The sequence below is a fragment of the Aptenodytes patagonicus genome, chromosome 13 (genome assembly GCF_965638725.1).
Source record: "Aptenodytes patagonicus chromosome 13, bAptPat1.pri.cur, whole genome shotgun sequence".
Taxonomy (NCBI): domain Eukaryota; kingdom Metazoa; phylum Chordata; class Aves; order Sphenisciformes; family Spheniscidae; genus Aptenodytes; species Aptenodytes patagonicus.
This window is the reverse complement of record NC_134961.1, coordinates 3436513-3463333: the sequence shown is the minus strand read 5'-3', so window position 1 is coordinate 3463333 and position 26821 is coordinate 3436513. Positions and strand designations below refer to the sequence as shown.

At 42.3% G+C, this 26821-nt stretch overlaps 1 protein-coding gene across 2 annotated transcripts; it reads left to right on the top strand.

The window, feature by feature from the left end:
* The first annotated feature begins 14616 nt into the window (after positions 1 to 14616).
* LOC143166733 (lysosomal dipeptide transporter MFSD1-like) lies at positions 14617 to 26416 on the top strand. 2 transcript variants are annotated; one of them, XM_076351419.1, is made up of 13 exons: positions 14617 to 14661; positions 14901 to 15001; positions 17009 to 17133; positions 17230 to 17285; positions 18058 to 18201; positions 18681 to 18839; positions 20403 to 20518; positions 21434 to 21534; positions 23493 to 23604; positions 24243 to 24380; positions 24948 to 25087; positions 25258 to 25369; positions 25663 to 26416. In XM_076351419.1, exons 1-13 carry the CDS (start codon positions 14640 to 14642, stop codon positions 25777 to 25779), a joined length of 1443 nt encoding a protein of 480 aa, XP_076207534.1. In that variant the 5' UTR covers positions 14617 to 14639; the 3' UTR covers positions 25780 to 26416. The 2 variants fall into 2 exon arrangements, with proteins under 2 accessions (XP_076207534.1, XP_076207535.1); XM_076351420.1 differs by lacking the exon at positions 25258 to 25369 and having other exon boundaries at positions 25663 to 25757.
* Positions 26417 to 26821: the final 405 nt, after the last annotated feature.

The following is a 26821-nucleotide window of genomic DNA, read 5'->3' as shown; positions in this document are numbered from 1 at the left end:
CTATGGCCAGACAAAGGACGGCGGTGAAGTGTCAGCTGCACGTGGGGGCTCCATGCAACGCAGGAGATCTTCACGTGTGACACCCCGGCGCTGCAGAGCGTCACGCAGCAGAGCTACCAAGAGCACGGATGAAATCCAGCGCCCTGACGCAAGCTGCAAATCATGCTGTGTGCTGGAAGGCCATCTCCTCGGGGACCCACATTAAAGACTCAGCAACTCTAGCTCTGTGCTGCGGTCCGTTCGGTTCATCCTAGCTGAAATCCAAACCCAAATCTCCACATCCTGATCTGGACCCCAAACCCAAAGGATTTAGGGAAAATAACTTGCCCCGGGCCTGGATATGTTAACAAGCTACAAACTGGAGAGTCCTTCAAAGTAAATGGTCTGAAGGTCACAAACGAGTCAAGTCTTTCCTATTCACACTCTCAAATTCTCCATCGTCTAACAAAAACATAAGAAGCATTATCTAAACTGGATGTTGTTCAATCTGAGGCCTGATCTAGAAGGACTCTTTTTTGAGGGAGGGCGAAAACTTCCAGCCAGAAGAGTGTCAGAATGTAATTTTGCACCCAGTTATTAATGCAAAACCTCCCAACACCTTCAGACTTGCAAGTCTCTTCCTCGTCTCTATGAAAATCGGGGCACTCCCTTGCTCCATGCCTGTTAGTTGTTTCACTTTAGTTACTCAGTTATGTTTCCAAGGTAAGGCAGCTACGGTTACTACAGTGAAAGGAGACAAGGACCTAGTCAGGCAGGGGTGAACTGACAGATAAAGCCAGAGGTCAAACTGGCCGTCTGAAGTCCTGAAAAAACCCCAGCACCTGAGCCCTTGAAAGTAGCAGCACAATCGCAGAACTTCATCGATAGGTTTCTATAAGCAGCAGTGCGCTCCCAGATGTGGGAGCACCCACAGCGTGTATTACAAAAGGCAAATTGATGCATACGATACCCATTTATGTGATACCTTTGTACAGAGTCTAGCAACGCGGTGGAAGAGGGAAATAATGCTCCCAAATGCCTCTGTTACCAGCATCCCCCAGTTCTCGCTGCTGTGACGAGAACATTTCAGTACCTTGTTACTCATCTCGATGCCCTTTTGCAAAATATCCTTGTGAATAACCTACTTGTGAGGGATACTGTTTTTCACGTTCTTAGCTGAGAAAGTAGAGAGATCCTGAAATATCAAGGACATACTTTACTATTCTTAACAAAGAAAAGGCAAATAAATTAAATTCTTTGCATAGATCTGAAATTCAAAAGCTTCTCATTTAGGCATTCTAATTAGAAATAAAAATGGTTTACAAGCTAGGTAAGTGATTTGCATCATTGGAAGAAATAAGCATAGGCAAAAGAGAAAAAGAGATTTATTAATTAGCCAAGCTGTTACTGCCTTAAAAAAAAAAAAAAATCAAGCCCTAAAAAAGATTTTATTAGATGCATTAGATTTTATTGAACAGTTGTTCAATCACCTTATGATCAGAAATATTCAAATAAAGGATCTGTAAAGTTCTCTGAAGGATTATTTCTTCCCACTTTCAGGGGGTTTCCAACTAATCGAAATTTAAGTCTAAACCAAAACTGTTGGAGGTTTATGGTGATAGTTGCCATTTCTAACTTTCTGAACAAAATATTTCAAAGTTACAGGGCAAATTTATGCATAGAAAATATGACCAAATCATTCTTCAAGAGTTAAACTTTCCTTTGTAGCACCCCAAATTGCACTCCTCAACCGCCTTTCACCAGCGTTTACTTTTGTCTCTTTTAGGGGTGCAGAACGGCCCCTGAGAACTCATCAGCCAGGAGGAACGAATGGCCAAACCAATATTGCAGTAAGATTTCAGACATTAGGGATGCTTTTTTTTCATCACTGGGGCAACGCTTCAGCCTGAGCCTAACGAGCGGATGCAGGACTTCATGCTAATTGTGCTCATTTGTGGTAGCTGCATATATATTAACACCCGGGAAACTACAGTGTGGTTACATTTCGGGTGCCATTCATCCAAGTCCAGTCTTACTTTTTCTTCCTCAGATTTCTGCAAGTCAAGAATATACATTTAAAACAAACAATTAATGGACAACTTAGGTGTTTAGGTTCTCGGAACATACACATGCTACTGTCTTTTACAGCTACAGAGCTTTTCCTGAAGAATCAAGTCATATTTTGTACAGTGTTTTTAAAAAAATTAAAAGAAAAATGGCCAAAGAGAGGCTAAGAGAACTACACAGCCCATTGACTATAAGGAAACATCTTCAGTTTGGGTGGTAAAAGGAGGAGACCAAACAACTGCTTAAATTAACAGCTTAAAATCAGAAATGGTTTTTCAGGTTCGGTATTGTTATTGAAGGCTGAAAAACTTGGATGAAAAAGACATACCTGTTTTACACCACCAATGAAATCTGCATTTTGCAATACAGCTGTGTTTAGGCTAAAACAAGATAATTTAACAAGTCTGTTTTTGTAGGCAAGCAATACTTTACAGCAGTAAAGAGCTGTTTGTATCTTTCTAGCTGCCTTTAAATAGTTTACATCACTAGAGTCCCAAATATTGGATTTTATTAGACAAACCGGACAAGCCAAAGTATATATAGTCTTTCTGAATTTCAACTGGGCAAGGCTACGACAAATAGTGTAAACACCGTGACAAAAAAAGGGATATGCCCCCAAGTTTTACATGATTGTGTTGTTCAGAGGAAAAGTCAATGGTTCAATCACCTGGAATATCATCCCAGATATTAGTGGTTATTATTAGGCATGGGGATAAAATCTGCATGGTAGAAAACAACGTGGAACATTTTGCTCACAGATGAACTGAGACACCCACTTCCATTTCTACAGATGTATTATAAAAGAAGTTTCCCTACCTAACAACACCAAATAAGCATACTCAATGTAACCTTCTGATTCTGGCGACTCATATTGTCCCATAAACACGGGAAAACGATGTTTAATCTGAATCTCCAACTTGCTTATTAAATACCTAGAAAAGAAATATCCACTAAACCCGTATGCTAGTACTTACATGGAGCTACTTCCCCTGCATACATGCAGTAAGTGCTAAATCAGACAATCCAATTGTTTTTTCAGACACCGTGTCAGATGTAGAATCATAGAATCATTAAGGTTGGAAAAGACCTCTAAGATCATCGAGTCCAACTGTCAAAGGTAGTGAAGAAATACGTACTACTTTGAAATAGGTCCTCATTTAAAAAGATATAAGTGTAATTCAGATCTCAAACTTTTTCTTGAAAAAAAAAAATTTAAAATTGCACAAATGAGTGCCCTGGTGGTTTTGTAAACAGTCCAATTTAACATAGTTTTATGTGGACTTAAATGTTACTTTCATCAGAATTTATAGAGAAATCTGTTGAGTTAGCATGTGAATTGCTTGCTTTCACAGAAGAGAAACAAGATAATCCTGGTTATAATGTAATCAAAGAATTGTCCACAGTACCAACTGGAAAATGTTTCTGTAGCCCATGCAAACTAAACAGCGCTTAAGGTGGATGAAATTCCCGTCACCTAAACAGGGTCATTTTTTTATCGTTAATAGTAAATAAGGTAGCACCTACAACTCCAAGTACAAGCCACAACAGCAGCATACTAAACACCAGGCAAACAAAGACAGTAAGGTAAAAAATGGTCTCATTCAGAACAATCTTGTGATCTAGGGAAAAAAAAAATCTAGAAAAAAGTCTTGCAAAAACACAGGCAGATGGGAATTTTCCCATACAACAAATGAAAACTAAATACTAAGGCAGTCAGCTGTTTATAGCAGCACACGTTTGGGCATATTCAACTGCACCTCGAATACTGTGTTCAGTTTTGGGCCCCTCACTACAAGAAGGACGTTGAGGTGCTGGAGCGTGTCCAGAGAAGGGCAACGAGGCTGGTGAGGGGTCTGGAGAACAAGTCTTCTGAGGAGCGGCTGAGGGAACTGGGGTTGTTTAGCCTGGAGAAGAGGAGGCTGAGGGGAGACCTCATCGCTCTCTACAACCACCTGAAAGGAGGTTGTAGCGAGGTGGGGGTCGGTCTCTTCTCCCAAGTAACAAGCGATAGGACGAGAGGAAATGGCCTCAAGTTGTGCCAGGGGAGGTTTAGATTGGACATGAGGAAAAATTTCTTCACTGAAAGGCTTGTCAAGCATTGGAACAGGCTGCCAAGGGAAGTGGTTGAGTCCCCATCCCTGGAGGTATTTAAAAGACGTGTAGGTGAGGTGCTTAGGGACATGGTTTAGTGGACATGGTGGTGTTGGGTTGATGGTTGGACTCGATGATCTTAGAGGTCTTTTCCAACCTTAATGATTCTATGATTCTATATCCTGCAAGCAGAAGTAATACAGAAGTGAGTGGGATTACAGCGATATGCGTATTAATGACTTATGTAAGAAATATCTGTCTTTGGTGTGTATGAGTCCACAGATCCACAGCACCATATTCAGTAACTGCCATTTTACAAATGCTAATCGGGTCTTGCACCTTGTGAATATTGTCTCTGGTTTAGAGATGGAAGAAACTGAGGCAGAAGCGTTAAATGGACCAGGTAGGGAAGGACTGCTAGAGCTGGGATTAAAGCAAAGGAGCTTTTGAGAGCTAAATGCAGATCCGGAGTCTTCATTTGACCTGTGTTTTCGTCTTTCTACAGCAGCGTGAAGCACTGCCATGGCCGACAGTCTGCCTTGGTGCACTGGTGCTTCCGGACTGTAATAGAGTTATCAAGGGAAGGGAAATGCCAAAAGGGTTGTACTTGGATAGGGACCAGCTATTCCCTTCTGCAGCACAGCTGCAGAAAACCCCTGCAGGCAAACTTCAGAGCAGTCAGCCAGATCTTGGGCTCAGCTGATCTTAGACTGTGGAGTTTGAGTACGAAGGCAACAGAAAGCCATCTTCTCTGTACTGAGTCCAACCTGGTAGGATAGAGAAATGAGGTGTTGCTTTGTGAAAAGGCTCCCAACATACACATTTGATTTAGAGGTCTTGAAGAAGAGTGTAATTCCAAAGTTGTCATTAGCAGTGACCCTAAAAGCTTCATATTACACAAAGGGAAAGAACTTTAAACCTACCCAGAAAGCATAATTACAATGAAAATATCACATCTCATGGGTAATTAACAGTTTTAAGTCTATGTTATGTCAATTGTAGCTAACTATATTGCTAGTATACGATAGATTCATTGCATGACAGCTTTTAGATTTGGCTGCATTTATAGCAAAAAACCTGTTTGTCTCCCAAAAAAAGAATTGACAGAGAAAGAATAGCATAGGATAGGATAGGATAGGACAGGACAGGACAGGACAGGACAGGAGTAGTTCACTTGGAAGGGACCTACAATGATTGAGTCCGAGGTGTAATTAGTTATGGGATGGATCACCAATAAATCATGAGGCATCTGAATGTAACAGTCAGATTTTCAAACGTTCTCCACAGAGAGCAGGTCCAGCAGAGTGCAGCAGATGCGATGGCTGTATACATATAAGCAACAAAGGTGCTTGCAAAAAATCCCGCTGAAAAATTTAAAACTCAAAAAGTTGACCAACATGTTGGGCCTTGATTCACACTGTCTTGCATGGGAAACTATATAGACAAAAAGTTGTACTGTCATTCACAACAAAAATAACATGCCAGCAAACTTGATTGCTTGCTTGACTAAATGCTTGACTGCATTTAAAATATTATGAATAAAAATTTACAAGATCAGGTAAAAAGAGAGAAACAAGGCAGGGAAAGGGTGAGAGAAGGCTTATTCGCCAGTTTATTTTGGTTCATTCCTCATTACATCAAACTTCTAATTTCATGTAATCTAGAGGGTATGTAGAAAACATTCATAAAGTTTTCTTGCGTTTGCCCACATACATAAGAAACTGTAACAATGGGAGTGACACAAATTAAACGCCATTAAATTGCATAGCCTGATGAGTTCATGGTATTACCCACATTTCTTGACTGTAATCTCAAAAGGTTCAGCAGGCATCCCTGAGGTGAGGTGATCTGAGCTTGATCACATTCTCCTTTCTACAAAAGACGGCTTGTTCAAGTCCTATGATGTTGTTAAAGCTCCTACTGAAAAAGACGGATGATTGCCTTAAGTTAAATTATACATTAAGAGATACATTCCTGTATTTATAAATCCACGAATAATTTAAAGTCTAGAGATGAGTCAAGAAACTGCAGAAATGCTAGGTGCCGCCATGTGTGAGAAAGAGTTAAAATTACCACTCCAAAATGAAAGTTGGCAAGGAAAAATATTTGCTTATTCTATCCCTCTTGGTTTTTTATTGCATCTAGCGTAGGAACTTATGATTCAAATTGGTATTTGCTTAGCGCTAACAATATGCTAAAAACTAATTGTTCTACAGGTAAGACTGCAAGGTCCCTTTCCTAAAGAGTTCGCTTTTCCAAGTAGATAATATAAAGGCAACACACAAGGAGTGCCAAATGGATAGAAACACTAAGACTAAGCAAGTAAAAGCAGGAGTGTTTTTTAATAACCACGCAATCTCCAATTAGCCTTTTTTTTTCCCTTTGGACAGTTGGAACTTTGCTGTGTGAAAGAATAAACGTCTTTAGGTTTTTATCTTGATGGCACACGGCCAAGGAAAATATTAAATTGTTTTCTAGTGGCTAGAATTTACCTTCAAATAATATTCAGCCGAAATCTGAGGTGTTAAGTTGTTTCTGCAGAAAATTACGGCATCATAGAACCAATATGACAGTTGTGGCAGAGGTAGGGTTTCTGTAAACCAGACTTTCTTTACAAGTGCTTATTCTTGTTTAAAAATACCTGTACAGCAGAAACTACTTGTGCTTCCTTTCTATAAGACAGTATTTGGAGAGTTGACTGGCAAAATTTGGCTGCAGGAATGGGATCGTATAAAACCGTTTTAAAGAAGTTTATCTCTGTCTAGCATAAGAACTGTTTAGTGGTATTCCTTTTAAGTTTAATAAGAATGCTTGATTTGGCTTCAAATAATTTATGAAGTTCCATAAGCATTTTAAAGACAATGTTTACAGAAGACCACTGAAAACCCTATATAACAACAGCAACCGATGCACATATAGCTCATCTCCCACTACAGAAGCTTCTTCCGTATTTGTTAAGGTCGGGAAAAAATATTCTGGTAGTTTTACAAAACCTCATTCACCCAGTAATTTCTGAACTGTGGTAATGACTTGTGCTTCGGCCAGAGAATGTATGTTACAGAGATATTCAGCCTTCATTTTTAAATAGACAATCTACCATATCTCTTGGAAATCCTTAGCGGTATTTCCAGCTTTAAATTTTTTATTTTTGATTTGCAGCCACAGAATCTTAATATACCTTCTACAGGACTCAGGAGCTGTCTCGAATCAGACGTCATTCCTTGGTAGGTACTTACAGACCACAGACCCTCGTATTTCTGCTTGTTCAATTCTCTACTGGCTGAAGAAAACTGTGTGTAGTTTTCTACATCATTACACAGAGTTCCTATTAATTAAATGGAATGTGAAAAAAAAAGGTAGATAAAACTGCGTATTGGATACCTTCACAACCATGAAATTTTTGTGCAGACTAGCTGTGTACATCTACTGACCCTACTGAGCACTCCATCGCTGTTTTGCAAATAATACTCTAATTTAGTCAAAACATAATTAACTGCTTTGATGTAGCGCTTCACGCTCTGTAACCAATGGAGAAACAGGCGCACCAGTTCATCCTCTCTAATCTTTTACATTTCTTCAGCAGTGTAAATGGCACTAGTATAAATATGCACAACAAACAAACAAACCAAAAAGCATTTTCAATCAAGGAGCAAGATTGTGCAAATACCAAACAAGATCTCAGACAGTTGTTAGGGGCTGTGTAATGTGATCCATTCCCTACCCGACCCTAGGGGCTAATCAAGGAGGCATTCGAAGGTTCTGGCAGAACTGTACCAGAGCCTTGGTCTTCAGAGGATGGTGGAGAGAAGGGGAGGAAGTCAGGCCTTGTAGGAAAGATTGGGAGAGTTTTGTTTAGTGTTCGTAAAACATCAGTAAAAGCAACTTCCATTCTGGGTGAAATCCCTGAGATCTGCAAACACGGATTTCTGCATCGCTGAAGGCAACTCCCCTTCTTTTTTGTATTCTATTTTATTTGAGTTCTTTAAAGAACATAAGAAAGCACTGCGATTCTGTCTTCGAAATGCTTCAAGTAATTATATTTTTGACAATATTTTGATTAAAACAAAGGTTTGTAAAATCTGACAATGTTTTTCCCATCTGCTGGTTTGCTAAATTTTAAAGTGCACTACTCATTGCTGCGATGATATGGTTTAGCAACAGAAAAGTTACTTTCTTCTCTACCTCTCTTCAGTGCACTTCAGAAGCATTTTCTGGACACAGTTTTAAAGATGGCATCTTTGCCTAAAGCAAATGTCTTTTTGACGTGGTTCTCCAAAGTTAGCGTATACCCAGTTATTACCTATCTTTTGATCTGTCACAATAAACTGCTCAACTTGTGCACTAAATAACTTGACCCCAGTACTCGCAGCTGAAGTTCACCTGAGAGCTCTGCAATACCTCCAGAAATGATACGCAAATGGTACAGTATTGCCTTAAGATGGTATTGTGCTAATTGCCAAACCACTGATTGCAGTGGGGATCTGCCCTAAGGATCTGTAAGATCAGAGTTCCATTTCCATCTCTGTATTTTATTAATTCTCATAGAATCATAGAATCATTTGCGTTGCAAAAGACCTTTAAGATCATCGAGTCCAACTGTATTCTCATTGCTTTATTATTGATATCCAAGAGTGCTTTTCAGGGGAGATGATAATTACATCCACAGTGAATATTAACACCAAAAATGCATGCAAAGTGTAAGTTCAGGGTTGGGGTTTTTTTTTACTAACTTGCATGTGGACTTTGTTATTTTTTTCTTGCATATTAAATCAATGAGTAGACCTTGAACTGAAGGCAAAAAAGATTTCCTGAATGAGACCAGGATGTCCTGGCCCGCTAATCTCAAGACCTTTTACTCCTTGTCCTATCAAGTATAGAGAGGAAAAAAACCAAACCCCAAACCCCAAGCAAGCTACATTATATGAAAACCATGGCCACTGCAAGGAAGGGTATCTCACGGTAAATTAAGAAAGAGTAGAAGCCTAGTAAGATGCGCAGAAGCTCATGGTGTTTTCAGAAACACTGGCTGCTGTTACATGTTTTATAGTAGCCCTTCTGCACCTGGCATCCTTCCATGCCAGTGAGAGACAGAGAGAAACATGAAGGGAGTAGGATGGGAGATTTCAAATGTCGGTTTTGACACTCTATTCTGTACCAGCATGCTGCTTTCTTCCCGTGTCCTGGACCTCCACCCAGCCCCACGTTTACTCCTGTGCTTTCAGCTCACAAACTGCAGGTGCAGGGACATGCCTGGCTAGGGACAATCTTTTCAAGCAGAAAGGGGCAGCTGCACACACCTTAGTGTCTAGAAGCTTTACATCAGCTCCCCCATTTCTTTCCATTTGCTTTTTATAAAGTAGGAGAGAGACTCCTGCAGAGCCTCTAGAAACCTAAGCTGCATTTAAAAAAGACCTTCAGTACAAATTTAAGGTGACAGACAGATGCTGAGATATGGCAGTAAGGGATGCAGTACAAGTACTGAAAGAGTCAGGTTGCCTTTATTAGCGGTTCAGCAAGAGGGAAAATTCTGCCTCTGTGGCAAGGCCAAAGAATATAATTAACTAACAGGACTCCTTAGTTTAATGCCATATTAAATCCATGGTGGGTTTTAAGGTCTGTCCTGAACCCGTGGGAGGGATGGCTTCTCAGCTAGCTGGAATGAGCAAATGGAGCAGTAATGCTAGGGAAGGTTACATTCTTAATTATATTAAAGAGCTCTCTTGCAACAGCAGGACATTACAGAAAAAAAAGAATAGCTCATCCCTCCGACACCGCAGTAAGCAAACACACGCAAGTGTGGGTCTTCCTGCCATTGTAAACCCTCCTCCTCCCCCCTGCTCACCCCGTGCACCCGGGATTCTCCTCCCTTCCAGCCACTCGGCCTCGGCAGCGAACAACACAAACCATCGGGTGAGGGAGCCTCTGACAGCAGCAGCAGCAAAAAGACGTTTCAGAGCTTGGCAGAAGAACAACCTCTGGGGACCCAGCGAGCCTGAGAGAAGACGCTGGCTGGTCAGTAAGAAAAATACGCAGTCATGAGAAGGATATGGCAAAACATGTTAAATGATTACATATTAATGCTCCTGTTTCCTCTGTTTTCAGAAGAAATACACAATTCATTGCAAAATGAAGTATAACACTGACAAATTAAAATCACTTGCCTGCCTGAAAATGTTGTACTTACTACAGCTGTACTTTTACCTGTTTATGACTGAAGAGATAACAAAAAATACAATATCTTTTCTTTTCAAGAAGATTTAACACAACTTGTCACAAAACCAATTTCACTGTTTTCTCTCATGTAAGGCAATCACTTGGAAACGGAATGCAAATAATGACACATGCTTTAATAAGTTAAGTGTTAAACTCAAAGGGCTGTCCACAGTACTTGAGGAGTCCCTGAGACTGAGATCTTGGCGATGACAAGTCCAGATAAACAAGAGGAAACATATACCAGAAGAGACTGCCTGTTTTAAGATAGAAAATTGAAGCTATAAAGTCAGAAAAACTGGCACAAGAACTTCAAGGACTTGATAGTACTTTCAGTAAGCTTTCTGTAAAACTGAATTACAATTATCTGTGTAGGTTTTTATGAGAGGACTAAAACCAGGACTTTTGAGAGCTTCAGGAAATAACAAGAGCTCTGCAGTTTTGGAATAAATATACAGTCAAGGCAAAATGTTGTGATGATATGTTTATGGATGCACAGGTGTAGGAACCAGGTAATGGTTCAAATAAAAATCAGAATGGCTGAACACCTTCAAATTCAAGTTAAGATGAATGGAATTTGACAGAACATGAGAGACCTAATAGACAGGAGACAATATTCAAATCATAGACACACTTACAAGGTACAACCTAAGGCAAGCCTTGAGTCAACCAGCTACCCACAACTGTGCTCCAGACCTTACAAAGCCATCACGGATCCTCTACGTTAAAGGTTTTCTTCAAGGATGGTCTCCATAGGTTGTATTCATAATCTCCATCTTACTTGTCAGCTAATTGATTTTTCGTATCAAATATTAATTCTCTTCCTTGAAGCAGTAATGGAAAAAGAGCTCTCCTCCTTCTCTCCTCTGTCTGAATTGGTCTGGTTCTTGCCCCATAAGTGCTGTGAGTAGACGAGGTTTGTGACACACTGCTAGTTCTTCAGTTTTAATTTTTTTGGATCTTCCTACTCCGTTTGCGACATAAGCCCCCACCTCTTCTTCTACAAAAAGACTTCTTACTGGATAGAAGATGGAACTAACAACAATCTTCAGGTTCAGTGTTCCCAAATGATTTCTGGATCATAGATTTTTAATCAGTCACGTCTATTAGTTCTGATTCTCTTCTAGGAAGCTCTGAGCAGAGACACCAGAGCTGCTGACATACAGATTTGGCAGGAAAGTATTTCACCTGGCCATGCTCAGAAAGTTATCTTTAACTGACCAGACATCTAAAGTATTTTTATGCCTGTCCCTTTCCTCTCTAAAGACAGCCTAAAGGTTCTTCTAGACATGCAGTAACCTGTCTGGACAAACATTCATGCTACCATTGCAAATCCTCACAAGTATTTGACCTCACCATCACTAGTCCTATATGCTGATTCTTAGTAAGGGCTCATGAATCAAACACACTTGCAATCTCTACTCCAGATCATTTATGAGCTGGAGCTAAAAGGGGGAAAAAAAAGAGTAAAATTCAAAAGATTAATTAATTCTAACACATCAAATTCATATAGCCTGTTAGCCAAAAATTGAAAGGAGGGAGGGGGAAATATTTCATATATGTTGAAAACATATATTATCTATTTCCATATATATAACACGGACTATTATGAAATATATATCTATTTCCATATATACACACATATATATACAGAAAATATTTCATATATATATATATGGAAAACAAAACACTTCTGAGGGAGAAAATTGGAAGTGTGTGTCCAGACTCACTATGCAAAGGAATCCAGTATCTTCAGCCTATTATTTACATAGCAGGATGCTGATAGGTATTTTTCATTTCCATCCCTTTGGCACCACAGTGAATTTTGTCCAGCATATTAATATTTTTCATAAGCAAGGTTCCTGAAGTGTGATACAAATACCACTAGTGGCACAAACACGTCTTAGAAGTGCTACAAAGCTTTGTACAGAACAGGAACCTGCTGCTGCTCCCAGCAGTATTGGTACACACGCCCGCCACTGCTAGTAATGGTTATAGCCTGACAAACCTGAGAATCTGTGGGCTATAGTACCCTGCACATATGTATTACTTCCAAGTCTGGAATCTTAGATTCATTCTTTGACTTTAAAAAATAGTGCTGTCGCAATCTATTGATAGCTGAAAAGGCTCTCCCAGATGCCATTTTAACGATACTTGCCAGCAGGCATCCTTCATGAAGACATAAATCAGAAATGAAATGAGGGCCAGCACTGTTACAGAGAACTGGACTCGGGAGCATTTCATAGCTTTTGTAAGGACGTACCTAGAATCAAAACCCAGCTAGTTTCCTGAAAACCTGCAAATCATTAGGAAAGCTCTAACCCTAGTTTTCAGATCAATCACACACACAGTTGTATGTTTTATACACACACACACACACATTTTTGTATATACACACATATACATACACAGATATCCACATGTATATATAAATGTTATTGTTATCCAGACATTTTTATTTTTGCTAAATGCTTCTATAAAACATTTTTGTTTGGCCAAAAGAGTTCCTTTCAGGAGCTGGTTCTTGGTTAGTGTACTGGGTTTAGCTGGGAAGGAGTTTATCTGTCTTCTTCATAGCAGCTGATACAGTGCTGTGCTTCAGGCTGGTGAGGAAAACTGTTGGTAACACAACCATGTTTTAGCTGACCAAGGAGATGTCCCATACCATGTAGCACCATGTTGAGAAGAAAGCTGGGGGGGAGTTACTTCCAAGGTAACCGTTGCTTGGGGGCCAGGTGGGCATCGGTCTGTTGATGGTGAGCAATCGCTTGTGCATCACTTGGTGGGTTTTTTCCTTGTTCTTTTTTTCCCCTTCATGTATTAAGCTGTCTGTATCTCAACCCACGAGGCTTTGTGGTTTTTTTCCTCACTTTCGCCCTTCTGATTCTCTCCCCCATCCCACTGGGGAAAGTGAGTGAGCAGCTGGGTGGGGGGTCACCTGCTCGTCGGGATCAGCCCACCAAAGCTAGGTAAGGACAACATGGATCAGCAACATGAAGCACCCTCTGCACATAAGGTAACAACGCTGTTTCAGCGTTCTCCACACCTGCAGCCCACGGAAGTGAGAAATCATAGGGTAGGATAAAATAAAAAACTTCTACATGGCAGCACAAGCGATGTCTAAAACAACAGCATTTATAAAAATAGACTTTAAGGATATCTTGTAGTCTGACTCTGTTCATAAGTCAGATGCTCCTAAAATTGTTAGTTATTGAACTATTTTCAGTACACACCACTGCTGGAAAACTTTTGTTTAACATGGCTACCTGAATAAACTTTTAGTGAACATGTAACATGAGCACAGAGAACATTTTGCGACATGTATCCTGGTCGCTCAAGGTTATTTTTTCATCCCGTACCTTTTCCCTGCTGTGTGTGTACCTTTGATCCACTGACACAGGAGGGGGAAGAAACTTCTGGATTCCCAAGTCCTGCTGCTTGCTGTGAAGGACAGCCATGCCTTACTCATGTATTTATCAAGCTCTATTTTAAAATCAGGTTAAGGCACTGGCCCTCACTGTTGCTATTGTGAGGCTTGCCTTATTTGATGGCTGTTTGTGCCTTGTTTGGGTAGAAAATATTCTTCAAACAGGGAGAGAAATATACTTACCCTTTCAATCATATAGGGGTTTGGGGGTTTGGGTTTTTTTGTGGGGTTTTTCTTCTTTCTTTCTTTTTCTTCTTTTTATTACCAGGACCCTGCTCTTGTGATAACTACAACCCCCTAATTTATGCTTGGCTGGTTTCTATCTGTTCTTGTGCAGTATTGTCTACTAGCTTAAATAACTGCTCTCTTTCCCCATTTCTTAGATGAGACAACGCATCCTAAAAGATATGCCTTTTTCCCCCCCAAACACCGCGGGTTTGACTCCTGTTCGGTTTATGATGCATTACAAACCAGTCTCTTCTGTGCTGCTGTTCCCTAGTCAGCTATTCCCCATCTTGTATTTACCCATTTGACTCCTTCCTTTTGTATGCACTTGTTTTAATTCTCTTTGCTGAATTTCCTCTTCTCAAGCGAGGATACCTCCTCCGGTGTATCACGCTGCTTTTCAAATCGGATCCCTTCCCTTCAGATTCCTTTCAACCCCTTCCAGCTCCGGCTCAACCCAGAGGGGCAGGCCCCGGCCCCGGGGCCGTACCGGGGCCCGCCAGCGGCCTCCCCCCGGGCAGCGGCGGCGGCCTCCGCGGGGCCAGGCCCGTGTCCCCGCTGCGGGCGGCCCGCGGGCGGGGCCGGGCCCGAGGCGGGGCCGGCGCAGCGGCCGGGGCCGGGGGGAGGCGCGGGCTGAGGCATGGCGGTGGCGGCGGAGCGGGGTGAGCGCCGGCGGGGCGGGGGGCAGGGCCCGGGGGTGCGGGCCCCGCAGGCGGCCGGGGGTCGGGCCCCGTCCCACCGCTGACTGCGGGGCCCGCACCCCCGGGCCCGGCGGGGCCCGCCTGGCTGAGCCGCAGCTGGGGGCTCGGCGGGGCCTGCGGGAGGGGAGGGCTGGGCCGTGCGCTGAGGCGAAGGGTGTGAGGTGAGGAGTGGGGTGAGGTGGGTCCTCTCTACCCCGCAGCCTCCTACAGGTTCGTGGTGCTCCTCTTCAACTGCCTCCTCACCTTCGGCTCCTACTTCTGCTTCGACATCCCCAGCGTCCTGCAGGAGCAGTTCCAGGGGGTAAGTGCTGGGCGTTCGTCTGGGCCGCGGTCCGGCAGCGGGGCGGGCAAAAAAAGGCAGAACCAGCAAAATGGAGGCCTTGGTCGCCGGTAGAGTTTCAAAACCTTTTCTGATCGTGTCGGTATAGGAGTCGTGCTCCAAGGTCTTATGTTCCAGATGCTGGGGGTGAGGGGTTATTACTGGCATGTTTGCCGTGAAGAAGATGCACAAAGCTGGGACAAGCCATGAAGGGTTTGAGTTCTCACTACTGCCTGGAGAACTGGAACTCCAAAACCTGCCCTTGCTCAATGACTGTCAGCTCTCCGTCCAAACAACTGTTTACTACACTAATGAAGTTCAGAGTTAGAATAGCGTTCACACCACTCTGCACGTAGAAGATACATAGAATTGACCATTAGTACCTGCACTGGACTGGAAGACTAGCGCTGTTGGAGACAGAAGACTAGAAAAGGCTTTCTGGGTCTTCAGATCCAAACCTCCTGATACTGCAGGTATCACATCACGCATTTGTTTGCTACCTGAAAGACAGAGCCGTGTAGGGAGATCACAGGAGGACTCCGTCACGTAAAAACTACTCGTGTTCTCAAACGCTAGAAAATTATTTTGTTCAGGGTTCAGACTGATATCCCAGTTGATATTTGGGATTTCTCCAGGGATGCCGGAGTCCCAAAGTTCTTACCTGAAATCCTGAATACCTTACAGATTCTTACTTGACTCATTTATCTGTCATACTGCATTTGTTTCATGTCTTTTGAGAGATGATTTTACTCATGCCTGCCATCTGCTGGTAGATTAGTATGTGTAGGCTGAGAGTCACTGTCCTGTCCTTTGTCTGCTTCAATAGCAAGGGCAGAAACATATATAGCTTGCATGTAACTTTTTTTTTTTTAAATGCAGTTAATCCATAACATTCAGACAGTGAACTCCAAGCTAAATTGGGTGCAGTTTGTCTTGCAAACAGGAGTAAAAAGAAAAAAAAATAGGTCAGTATTTATTCCTTGATGCTCCACAACTTCTGTAGGTCTGTGGGAGAAGAATCAGTTATTTATTTATGGAGTAAAGGAAAGGTTATGTCATACTTTGTTACCTAGGCAACTTTATAGGGTAGTGAAACCAAGCCATATTTTTCTGTGTTAGGAACTGTGCAAAGAGTGTTTTTATCTGTTGACACTCTCATCATATTTTTACTCTGGGGAATTCAGCCTCTACCTGCCTTACACAAGTGGTACAGTGGTAGTTGGAGCGTCTGAGACCAGTGCTTGCAGTGAAGACGCTTTGTTCTAGAGAACTGTTCCCCTGCAGCCTCGGACATTTCTGCTACAGCAGATCTGAGGGGTTTGTATATATGATGGCTATATAAAAATAATGTGGTTAAAATCACACTTTCCTTGGGCTTATTCAAGACGTTAAGCTTGTGCCTACTGGTATGGAAGACGTAGCGTCCATTTCCTAATGCAGGTAGATTTTTAGTAGTTGGAAGATCTAGGGTTGAGGAAATGTTGCTTTTCAGTAGCAAAACCGACATTATTAAATCACGCTAGGACTACCAGTTTCCGACTGTTCAGCAAATGCTTTATAGCTGTGAATTAATATGGACTACTGCTAAGTTTCATATTTACACGCTGCTTAAGACTTTATAGTATGTAATGAAGAGTCAGATGAAGCTAAACTATGGCCAAGAAACTAAGGGATCAAATAAACCTCATGGTGCAGTCTCCTGGCTTTTCTTTTGGACTGAAATGTGTATAGAAGTGCTGAGCCCCTGCCGCGACTGCCACAGAAAGGGAAAGGGAAGACGTGCCATGCCGATGGCCAGTCATTTCTCATTTGGCAAGGGCTGGCTTCCTGGGAGAAGATGCACGTCCTCTAATTCCTGGTCGTGGAAGTGGGAACTGAGTAGGAGAAATAGAAATCTAGTAGGCAAGAACTTTACTTCATTTTTAAAGGAATGCGTGGGTTTTCATCTGTGTCTGCTGCCTGACACAGGCTCTGTGACTTGTTACGCAGAACTTGACCTGCCCCAATGGAACCCATTGTAACAGCACTGGGTGTAATAGCACGCTGGACTGTGTTGAAGGCTTGGGAATGACACCTGCACAATACAATTTGCTGTACGCGATCTATGCTTGGACGTAAGTCACTTTTCCCTTGCTTTGGGGGGGGGGGGTAGTTTGCTAGTTGCTTCCCAGCAGCAAGACACAAATGTTTCTGTTCTTGTTTTCTCCTAGAAATGCAGTAGTGGTTATTCTGGCTGGATTCCTGATTGATAAACTAGGAAATCGCTGTAAGTTCTGAGGATCAATTAATTTATTCTTGTACTGAAGTGGGATTTCAGGCTGTTCTTTCAGTGCAAAGGGGTGATCAAGGGTTCCACTTCAGTAAGATCACAGAGGGATGGGAGAGGAGGGACAGCTCTGTGTGCGGAGTGCGTGACGGTTAGTTGAGCAGCTCCATGAAGGCAACTGAGACGTTTTCATCCTTTGACCGCTGACTTATCTAATTTACACAGCAGTGCAGTGAACGTGCTTTCCCCTGGCACGCATGTAACAGGGAATAGTGTTATCTATTTTCGATGGGGCAAACTGATAAAGCAGTGTTCTGTTCCCTGACATTTGTTTTGGCGTGTGCCATAATCTAAGACCCAGCAGTCCCAGCAAATGCAGTTATGCTCTGTCTCTGTATCACAGAGGTAAACATCTTACAGATGAGGAGACAGAGGCACAGAGAAGGAGATCCCTTGCTCTAGGCCATAGTCTGTAGTGGAGCTCAGGACAGGAACAGGGACTCTATAATAGAGTTCAGAGTCCTCTATCTGACTTACTCTGCCTCTCTAACCTTCCACCATGATCATATCATCATTATTTTGAGGATTCCCAGGTCATTTTATAAAGAGACCAGTCTTTACAAAATTAAAATAAAGAGGGTAAACTGATGGAAGCCCACAGGTTTACTGGCGTGTTTTGAAGTTGCTCTTTTGCTTTTTGACAAAGAATGCTTTTGTCCTGATCTCAGCATGTCTGTTGAGGTTTGTGTATTTTTTTTCTGTTTCTCCCTAGTTGGTGTCTTTGTTTTCTCTCTTCTGACTGTGCTGGGATCATCAATCTTTGCTCTAGGCTCACATTTCAAGGGGTCGCCATACCTCCTACCAATGATGCTAACAGGAAGACTGCTCTTTGGCTCTGGGAATGGATCACTTACTAGTAAGGAATTCACAGTCTTAATTATGCTTCACCAGAGGGTCATTTTTATTTTGCCTCCTAGACCATTGTCCTACCAGTCAGCTTTGCCTGCTCTGCACCAGGAACCTACATTGCTAACAGAAGAACACTGCTCGTTGAAGGGTTGCATGGATTTAATGTGTGCTGAAATGTTTAAAAGTCTTCCCCTCTAACAAGTTTGTCCTTCTCCCAAGGGTGGGGACTGACATGTGATTGCTTTGCCTTTGGGGTTATTTTTGCTTGCCTTACTTGAGGGGTAAGTTCACCTCCCATGTCCCAGTATGATTTAGTACGTTTTAAAATGGACTGCGAAGTTGACACGTGCTACCTCCACTTGGGATGCGTAGTGGTCCTCTAACCCCAGCTCAAGCACTCGAGCTTGAGAGGCTGTGTTTGTTGCTTCTGTGCAGTGCTCTTGGCCAAGTCTGTCTGTTCAAGAGCAGATTTTTGTCTTCTCCAAGTTGTGCAGAATCGTATCACAGCCTTCTGGTTCAAGGGGAAGGAACTGGCACTGGCATTTGGACTGACTCTGTCTTTCTCCCGTCTTGGGAGTGTCCTCAACTTCTTCTTCACCCAGCAGTTTGAGGCAAGATTTGGAATGCAGTGGACACTCTGGGGAGGTGAGTTTCTTTGGTGCTTTGGCCTTTTGTTTTCTAGACCCGAGGCTAGCCTGTTTTGTCCGGTTATGAAAAGTACCTGAAAGAGATAGTGAAGATAGCAGGAGGAGGCACATTATTTTCCAGTTTTTCCTGTTGCTTTCTGTATGCAATGGAGTGGTGTTTTCTTCATTGATGCCTGAAAATCCTCTCTAAAGCTGTAGTGTCAGCCTGACAGTTTTGTCTGCAGTTTTCTTGAGATATTTTAACATCTGCAGTCACAGGTAGTCAGTACTTAATGTAGGCTTACTCCCATGGAATGGAAACTTCAGAGTGAAACAAAAGAGGAATCTAATGTGTTTGTTCTTCTGTGTTTTAGCTAGCAGAACATGCTGGTTCTGTAATATTATCTGTATTGGTCTCAGCATAAGATGCCTTGCACGTGGACTGATCAAAACTGTGGGCTTAAATTACTGTGAGAAGCAGAATCTGAATTACATGTTTCTTAGTGTGAATCTGTTCTAGGGCTCATATCTTTAGAAGATTTGAGTTTCTGTCCTCTCTTTGGTGCAGTGAGATGGGATCTGTCTCTAGTGGAAGGGATGATCTGTTTCACTGTGCAGTTAAGTAGTGGCACTCAGGTACTCTGGTACCACTGGTGTACTGGAGTGGTGATGTTAGGGAGACCTGCTTCAGGGCATCCTTTGGATACAAAGACTCAGTGATTATAGGAAAATGTTATTTCTCAAACAACAAAACAGTGTGGGCCATCACCCATGGAAAAGAGGATGCATACAAGATAAATCTCTTGCAGAAATTGAAACCCGTTGCTCTCTGATTCCAGCTCCCAGCGAAGAAACTGGGACGGGCATGGCATGTTGCATCCCATCTGACACTATTAGTTTTGTACTCAGGCAGCATTTGCAAGCACAGCACAGCGACTTCAGTAGCCTGTGAAGGGATAAATACATCAAAGTGTGTATGCGTCACAGAGAAACAAAACGGATACAGATCTCTTTCTGAGAGAAGGATGTCTGCAGCAGATGCCCGTTGCCAAACTTGCTTCGGGCATACCCAGCATGATCTGACTCACTTCTCTGGAGCTGGGTGTGCCGACAGGTCAGATTGCTGTAGTAACTGCAGTAGGTCACATAAATGAAGAGGTGTAACTTGGCTTCCAGTACCACCCTGTGTGTGATACCTCTCCTGCTCATGGGACCATGGAAGTTTCTTAATGTCTGGCTTGTTTTAACCTTGGGTTTGTTATGCACAGGCCTGCTGTGGTTTAGAAGGCATTCCGGCCATAGTCCAACAAAGTGGCTGTCTTTAGAGACGGGTGGGGCTTTAGCTTCACTGGCCTCAGGCAATTCTGCAGGGAATTGGAAGCGTAGTGGACAAAGAGCTCAAGGACTCTGGGTGGTCAGAGGTAAATGATCCTACTATATGGCTGCAGTAGGGAAGGCTGTTAATGTTAAGAGAAGCCAGGAGTAGGAGTCATAGAGAATTCTGTGTATTACATGCAGTTGGTTTTGTCATTCAGCTCTCTCCACGCTGAGGAATTTCTAACACCTCTTGTGTCTTTTCCAGGTACCCTGCTCTGTGTGCTTGGTTTTGTTTCAGCCCTCACAGTCAGTGTACTAGATAAAGTGGGCATGAAGCAACTGGGCTTGGATGGTGTTATCCAGCAAGAATCCAAAAAAGTGGTATGTGGTGCACAGACAGCTTTCCTATCTCAATCTTGAAAGCCTGGGGTGCATGAGCACTGCTTTTGCAGTGCAGGGAAGCCTGCAGTAGTAAGAGCTGGTCCTGGCCAGAAGAGGGCATTAACACCACTTGGTTAAATCTTGCAGAGTAGTTCTTCAGGTACATCTGAGGATATTGCATCTGCAAGCCACTAAAGTCTAAATTTTCTGTTTAGAGCCTATGTATTTGCAGGCTTCCAGAGAGCTGAGTTAGCACTCTGAACGGCATTACTTTCCTGAGCCAGTTACTTCTTGACTGTAGGTGGCTCAGAGGAGGATTTTGTGCATAAAACTAGACAGTAGCCTCTCTCTGGAACTGCTTTCTGGCTCACAGGATCCGTGATAGAAAATAGCTAATCTGATTGGTACTGAACTATCTTTTGCCAGCCCTTATCTTCCATTCCTCCTTGCATTCTTCTGTCTAGGAACAAGCATTACAGGCAATAGGTTGCAATTTTTATGGCACTTAAATCTATGTCATGAGGCTTACCTCTCATGACAGTATTCTTACTGGTTTCTGTATCTCAGTGTTGCGACTCCTGTTTATACTATATCTTTCCATTGTGTTTCAACTTAAGGTTTTGCAGTAGGCTCTTAATGGAGCCAGCTTAGAATAGTCTCTTGCAGCCATAACCTTTATAAAAATAAGAAGAAAGCTTCTTTTGTTTTCTTTACTGAATAGTGTTAAGGAAGGAATGCTTTGGGGACAGCACATGCCAAATTTCGCTTAGAGGTACATGAGCTGCCTTTCAATTCCCTTTTACCTGCTGTTACTTCTTAAATTTTTTTGTGACTTTCAATGGCTCCCAGAAAGTGACATTAGTGTGGAGCTGAAGACTATTTCCTGGTGAGTGAGGGCACATTTTATCTTTGCAGCGCATTCAGGACATCCAGCGACTTCCCCTTCGCTACTGGCTCCTGGTCCTCACCATCATGTTCTTCTACAATGGAGTCTTCCCCTTTGTGGCAGACGCCAGGTATTGCTCTATGGCTGTAGTCCCACTGACCGATACAAGCCTATCAGAGCCTTGCAGGCCCTCGATTTTCAGTTGACTGGGAAATATGGGGGTAATATGCTTGTTCCTTCCACTCAGGAAACACAGAGAAACATGTCTTTAACACCTAGCTAAAGAATATGAGGGTTCTTTGACCTTTCTTTCCCTTCAAAGGTGAGGGAGGTTTCTGAAGGAAAGCAAAAATAACTTAAAGAGAAATGATTCATCCAATATTTAAAGCTTGGAACACTGCTAAAGGAGGATCAGAAAGATTTGGGAGAAGGGGAAGAAATACTTTATTTAAAAAATAGCCCGTAGACATTTCACCTTTGTGATAGTCCAACGAAGTGGCTGTCTTTTGAGCTGGGTGGGGTGTTAGCTTCACAGGCCTGGGGCAGTTCTGTCCTGCAGTTCCTGCATGTTGTCTGCTGTGTTTGGAACAAAGCTAAGCTTGCATCAGCCTGGGTTTGTAAGTGAGAAAGCCTTTGCATCCCAGTGCAAAGCTTGCAGACTTCCTTTTTGATGCCTCCATGTGCTTAAAACAAAGCAGCAACCTGCCCGACTAAATTGGGACTCCTGCTTCTGTCCTGTGTCTCTGCCACAGACTTGTCATTTTGCTGCTTTTTTCCTGTTTGTGGATGATGCAGCTTCTATCACATAACGAGTATGAACTTTTATATTAGCAAAGGCCTGCAGTAAAAAAAAAAAGAAAATTATTTTGGTAGTACTTCATTAGTGATGTATAGTAAGCCACTGTGAAATCGGAAGTGAAGAAATGTCATCAACGTTGTCGTAACAAATGTACAAGTGACCTCTTACTAGTAAAATAAAGATATTCAAGGTGGCAAGGATCGTCAAGGCCTTGATGAGATGGGCTCTCCATCAGTTGCCCATTTTATGGGCAGTTTATGGGCATCTCATTTTAACTGAAAACGGTGTCTGTTGATCACACAGAATCCTCATTTCTGCAATTCTGCCTCCCTGCAGAATTTTTTTTTTGCTCCCTGTGGTGCAAAAGTTCAGGCACCGAGAGTCATGTTTCACACATCTTTTCTGGCAAAAAATGCTATGCTGCTTCCCAGTCGGAAAAATAATGGTCCCAAGGCCACTGCTCTTTGCCAACTTCTGTTGCAGTAAATGTTCAGGCAACAGTGTCTTGTTTCATACTTTGCTGACAGCACAGGCTATAAAGGCTCATTATTACTAATGGTAAATAGCCATGCAAGTAGCCAAACCAGGTTTAAGTAGCTACAAGATCTCTAAAACTAGTCTTTCTAAGCTGCTATGACTGTATGACTGTAAATTCTGTAAAGAATTTGAGTAAGTTTTAAGGCCATTTTTGCGTGTCCCTAACAAAGGTGAAAGGCTGACTTCTGGCAATGAAAACAAAACTTGGTTTGTATGTTTTCTGCTTTAACCAGAAGTCTCCGTAAAGATGCCAAGGGGGAATTCCTAGTACTTCTAAAATGCAGGTGTTCAATTTAAATGCTAATCTTTGCTGCTGGATTATTTTAAAATATTTTTGCTGCCCCTCAGCATTCCCACCCTTGGATTGATAATGCCTTCTGTCTCTTCAAAGAGAATGTAAAAAATCCATCCATGTGTTTTGGACAGGTGACAGCAAATTGCTGCTTGTGAGCTGTGCTGATGTAATTGAACATATGCCCAACTTTAACCTGCGGTTTTACTCTGCACTTGCAGAAGCATCTTGAAAGTGGCCATTTAAGCTACCAGCTTCTCTATGGCATGCACCAATTAACAAGAAAATAAAACAACAAAGGCTTGGCTCTACAAACCAGATGGAATCAAACTTGTTTACAAGTCCTCTCATTAAAACCCTTCCTGTCCATACGTTTGTGCTCAGACTTACTTTCTGTCAAAATAACCAGACCAAGAATCCTAATTATGTGATTTTTTTTCCCCCTTCTTTTTATTTTTAGCAAGTTTATCCAGGATAAATATTCTGGTTACAGTCAGCAGGCAGCCGCTTATATTGCTGGGGCAGTGTACGACAGCTCCCTTGTTCTCTCTGCAGCAGTTGGCATATTAATTGTGAGTACCCAAAACCAGAAGTGCTTGCTGGTAACTTTTTCCTAATTTTTTGAAATGTCTTTGTTACAACCCCCTCAACCAGAATTTAGCCTGTTGTTGCTGAACAATCAGTCCTTTAATTCCTTGCAAACTGCAAGATGCACTTTAGTCTGAATTAAATTACAAGAAATAATGTTAACTTGTTTTTCCCTCTGTCCCTTAATTGTGCTAGGGTAGCATCAAAGCATGGCAAATCGCTGTATGTTTTGAGAAGTCTGAGACAAACAGAAAGGATCGCAATAAGCTTTGCAAGTAGATGGGAAAGGACAACCCGCATGTAATCAGTCCCTGTTTTGTCAAACTCCTCCTTTCCTTACTTCCATAACTGTCAGGGCATAACGGTGTGTTTTTCCTCCCCCTTTATTAAAGCCTGCCATTTCACATGAATACTGGACACCGATTCTCTGACAAGTGTTTCAGTCTCGGTTCAGGAGTATGCAAGAGGAACTAGTAATAGCTAGTCTGCTACAGTATCAACAACTAGGAAATGACATGTTACTGCCACTCATGCCAGCCCACTTTGCACAGCCGCTCATGTCACTAGGATCTGTGGGAAGCAAGGATTCCTGGTAAGAGGCCTTCTGTGTTTCCTTTACCAGGACTACGTTGGACTGAGAGGCGTCTTTGCTGTTGGCTGTGCTGCATTGACTCTGCCAGTCTTCGCTCTCCTGGCATTTACATTTGTTCCTCCGTTAGTCTCTACCATCTGGTTGGGGATTACTTATTCTTTCGCTGCTGTAAGTTCACAACCTCACTGCTGTAGTTGAGTGTTTTGTGGCTGTGCTCCTTCTACATCCTGGATGACATATATCACTGCCCTTGTGCCCTGATGAGCAGGTTTAGCAGCCACAGTTTGAAGTCATTGGCTCCCCAATCCTGAAGACTTTGGTTAGTAACAAATAACGCCAAAGAATCAATATGGAGCAAAACGCAGAGTAAGGGACCATTTGATATAGCATGAAGCAGGAATCTGTCTGTGCTTTTCTTAGTGCTTTTTTACCTTGAATGTAACACCTGAATCTCCTTTGAGTCTTACGAGCTAAATCATCAGGTCTAACTCCCCTTCAGCAATCTGGAGTCAGGTTATTCCAGTTTCAAATAACATGCATTGTCTCTGCTGTCTCAAGCTGCTTGAAAAGGATGGGGAACAGTCTAGAACCAGCCAATAGGCTGGGAGGGATAAACAGATTTTTTGAAGAGAAAGTATAAATGTTTATTGGGAATAATTCCTTTTTAAACCAATGACCATCTAACACCTTTAAATAAGGTTTTGAGTTAATTCCTCTTCTCATTACTTCTACCAGGCTAGTATGTGGCCATCCATACCTCTTGTGGCCCCCCAAGCAACTTTAGGGACAGCTATGGGGCTTGCAACTTCTGTGCAGATGATTGGAGTTGGCCTTTCGAATCTGATTGTTGGACACATTCTAGGAACAAAGTCCAGGTGAGAATGCTTTTTTTTTTTTTTTCCCAAGCAGAGACATCAACAGTGCTTTAGTGGAGCAGTGTGAACAGAAACCAGTGTCTTTGCAACCTGGTTGCAAAAGGAACTATAGAGGTGCCTCAAACATCTTCAAGTGACTAGTTGTTCCATCCTGTTTTGGCCTTTTCTAGTGAATTAAAGATCCCCCTGTGGCGCTGGCAACAGATGATGATCTTTATGTTGGCAAACACTATTGCATGCATTGTTGCCTCCGTTAGCCTCAATGTTGTGGACAAGAAACAGGTAAGTGTGATAAAAGATGAAGAATAGGCTTGCATCACCGAGTTGCTTTTATTGATGTAATAGCTACTGGGTGTGTATATAAGTAATTCCTCCAACATAAAAATGGAACTGCATAAAAAGAGAACTATCTGCTAAAATATTGATGCAGTGCATAGTAGTCTTACCTAGTATCAAGCTATTGGCAGCTGTATTTTTTTGCAAGGTGAGGGGAAGGGCCAGGACACAGCTGTAGCAATATGTGTACAGGAAGAACAGTATCCTTTTTGTCACTAACCGGTTCTTTGAATTTCTAGGGTGGGACACTGAACAGAACAAGAAAGGGAGCACCTGTGGAGCAGGAGGACAGAGACCCTGCAGATGCAGCACCACTCCTCGATGATGAAACAGGAAACGAAGGCTCTGTCAGCTGAACCTTTGCAGTGTGAGAACAAGGACGGCTGCCAGACACAGCACTGATCACTTCTGTTTGAAAGTGGATTTTTAGCCTGCGTATTTTAAACATCTTTAAATGGAATCTTGAAGGGAATTGTCTACAGAAAGGGAATGTTTCCACTTTCTTATGCCTGGTGGAAGGTGTCTGCTGTATGGTTCTTAGGCTTTCTCCAACATACAGAAACCTGCATGGGGCACTTTAAGAGCTACACTACAGCAAGTGAAACTAACCTAGCTGAAGCTTGTTCATAAGCCATTAGATAGCTGTTTTTCAATCTTGCATCAAAACTGCCCACATAAGGTGTGCCTGCCTGGTCTACCACTGTTTCTCCATCACGAGAATCCTGTACGTCAGCACTTGCTAATCCACATACTTTGGTAGGCCTGCTGTTTGTTACTGCTCTAGATCAGCATGCATCTTTCACAAACTACCTATCCATGCAAGTGACACCATCATTATTTTTTAGGCAGGCAACTGAATTAATCAATTGATTACCTTTTGCACACAAGCCTAGCTTAATTGCTTGTTACCTTACTAGAAATGCTTCTGTAAGCCGTGCCTATTCGTTTGCCTTCAAAAGCATAAAAGGTTTTGATCTGAAATTCTGTCCTTTACACCAGGGTGCTCTTATTCATGAATGCTAGAGGTTTATTTTGCTCAGCCAACTGCCCTTTTCACTATGCAAAACGCTCACAAACACTCGCACAGAGTTTACGAAAGCACAAAGGATGCTTTAAGAATGAAGTAAACTTTAACATAGCCAAGCACAAGGAAAGCTGAAGTGAATGACTTATGTAAATGATTACAAATTAAGAGAAAGAGCAGCTTTGCTCAAGTTGCATTTAATATGAACACTAGTAGATTGAAAGCAATTTAGGCACCAACAGCATCCAGTAAAGTCACATTTTAAGTAGATGTCACAGAAGACAAATCCACCCATCAAAGCAAAGTTTTCTTAAACTGATTTACTGAAGAGAACGTGTTCAGAGAACAAGGTCTTCTAAGTTTTAAGTTACACC

Excerpts from the sequence above, each read along its gene's own strand:
- LOC143166733 (XM_076351419.1), top strand. The coding sequence starts at position 14,640 with ATGGCGGTGGCGGCGGAGCGGG. Across the intron at positions 17,134-17,229 it reads TACGCGATCTATGCTTGGAC|AAATGCAGTAGTGGTTATTC; the intron begins GTAAGTCACTTT and ends GTTTTCTCCTAG. Across the intron at positions 20,519-21,433 it reads AGCAAGAATCCAAAAAAGTG|CGCATTCAGGACATCCAGCG; the intron begins GTATGTGGTGCA and ends TTATCTTTGCAG.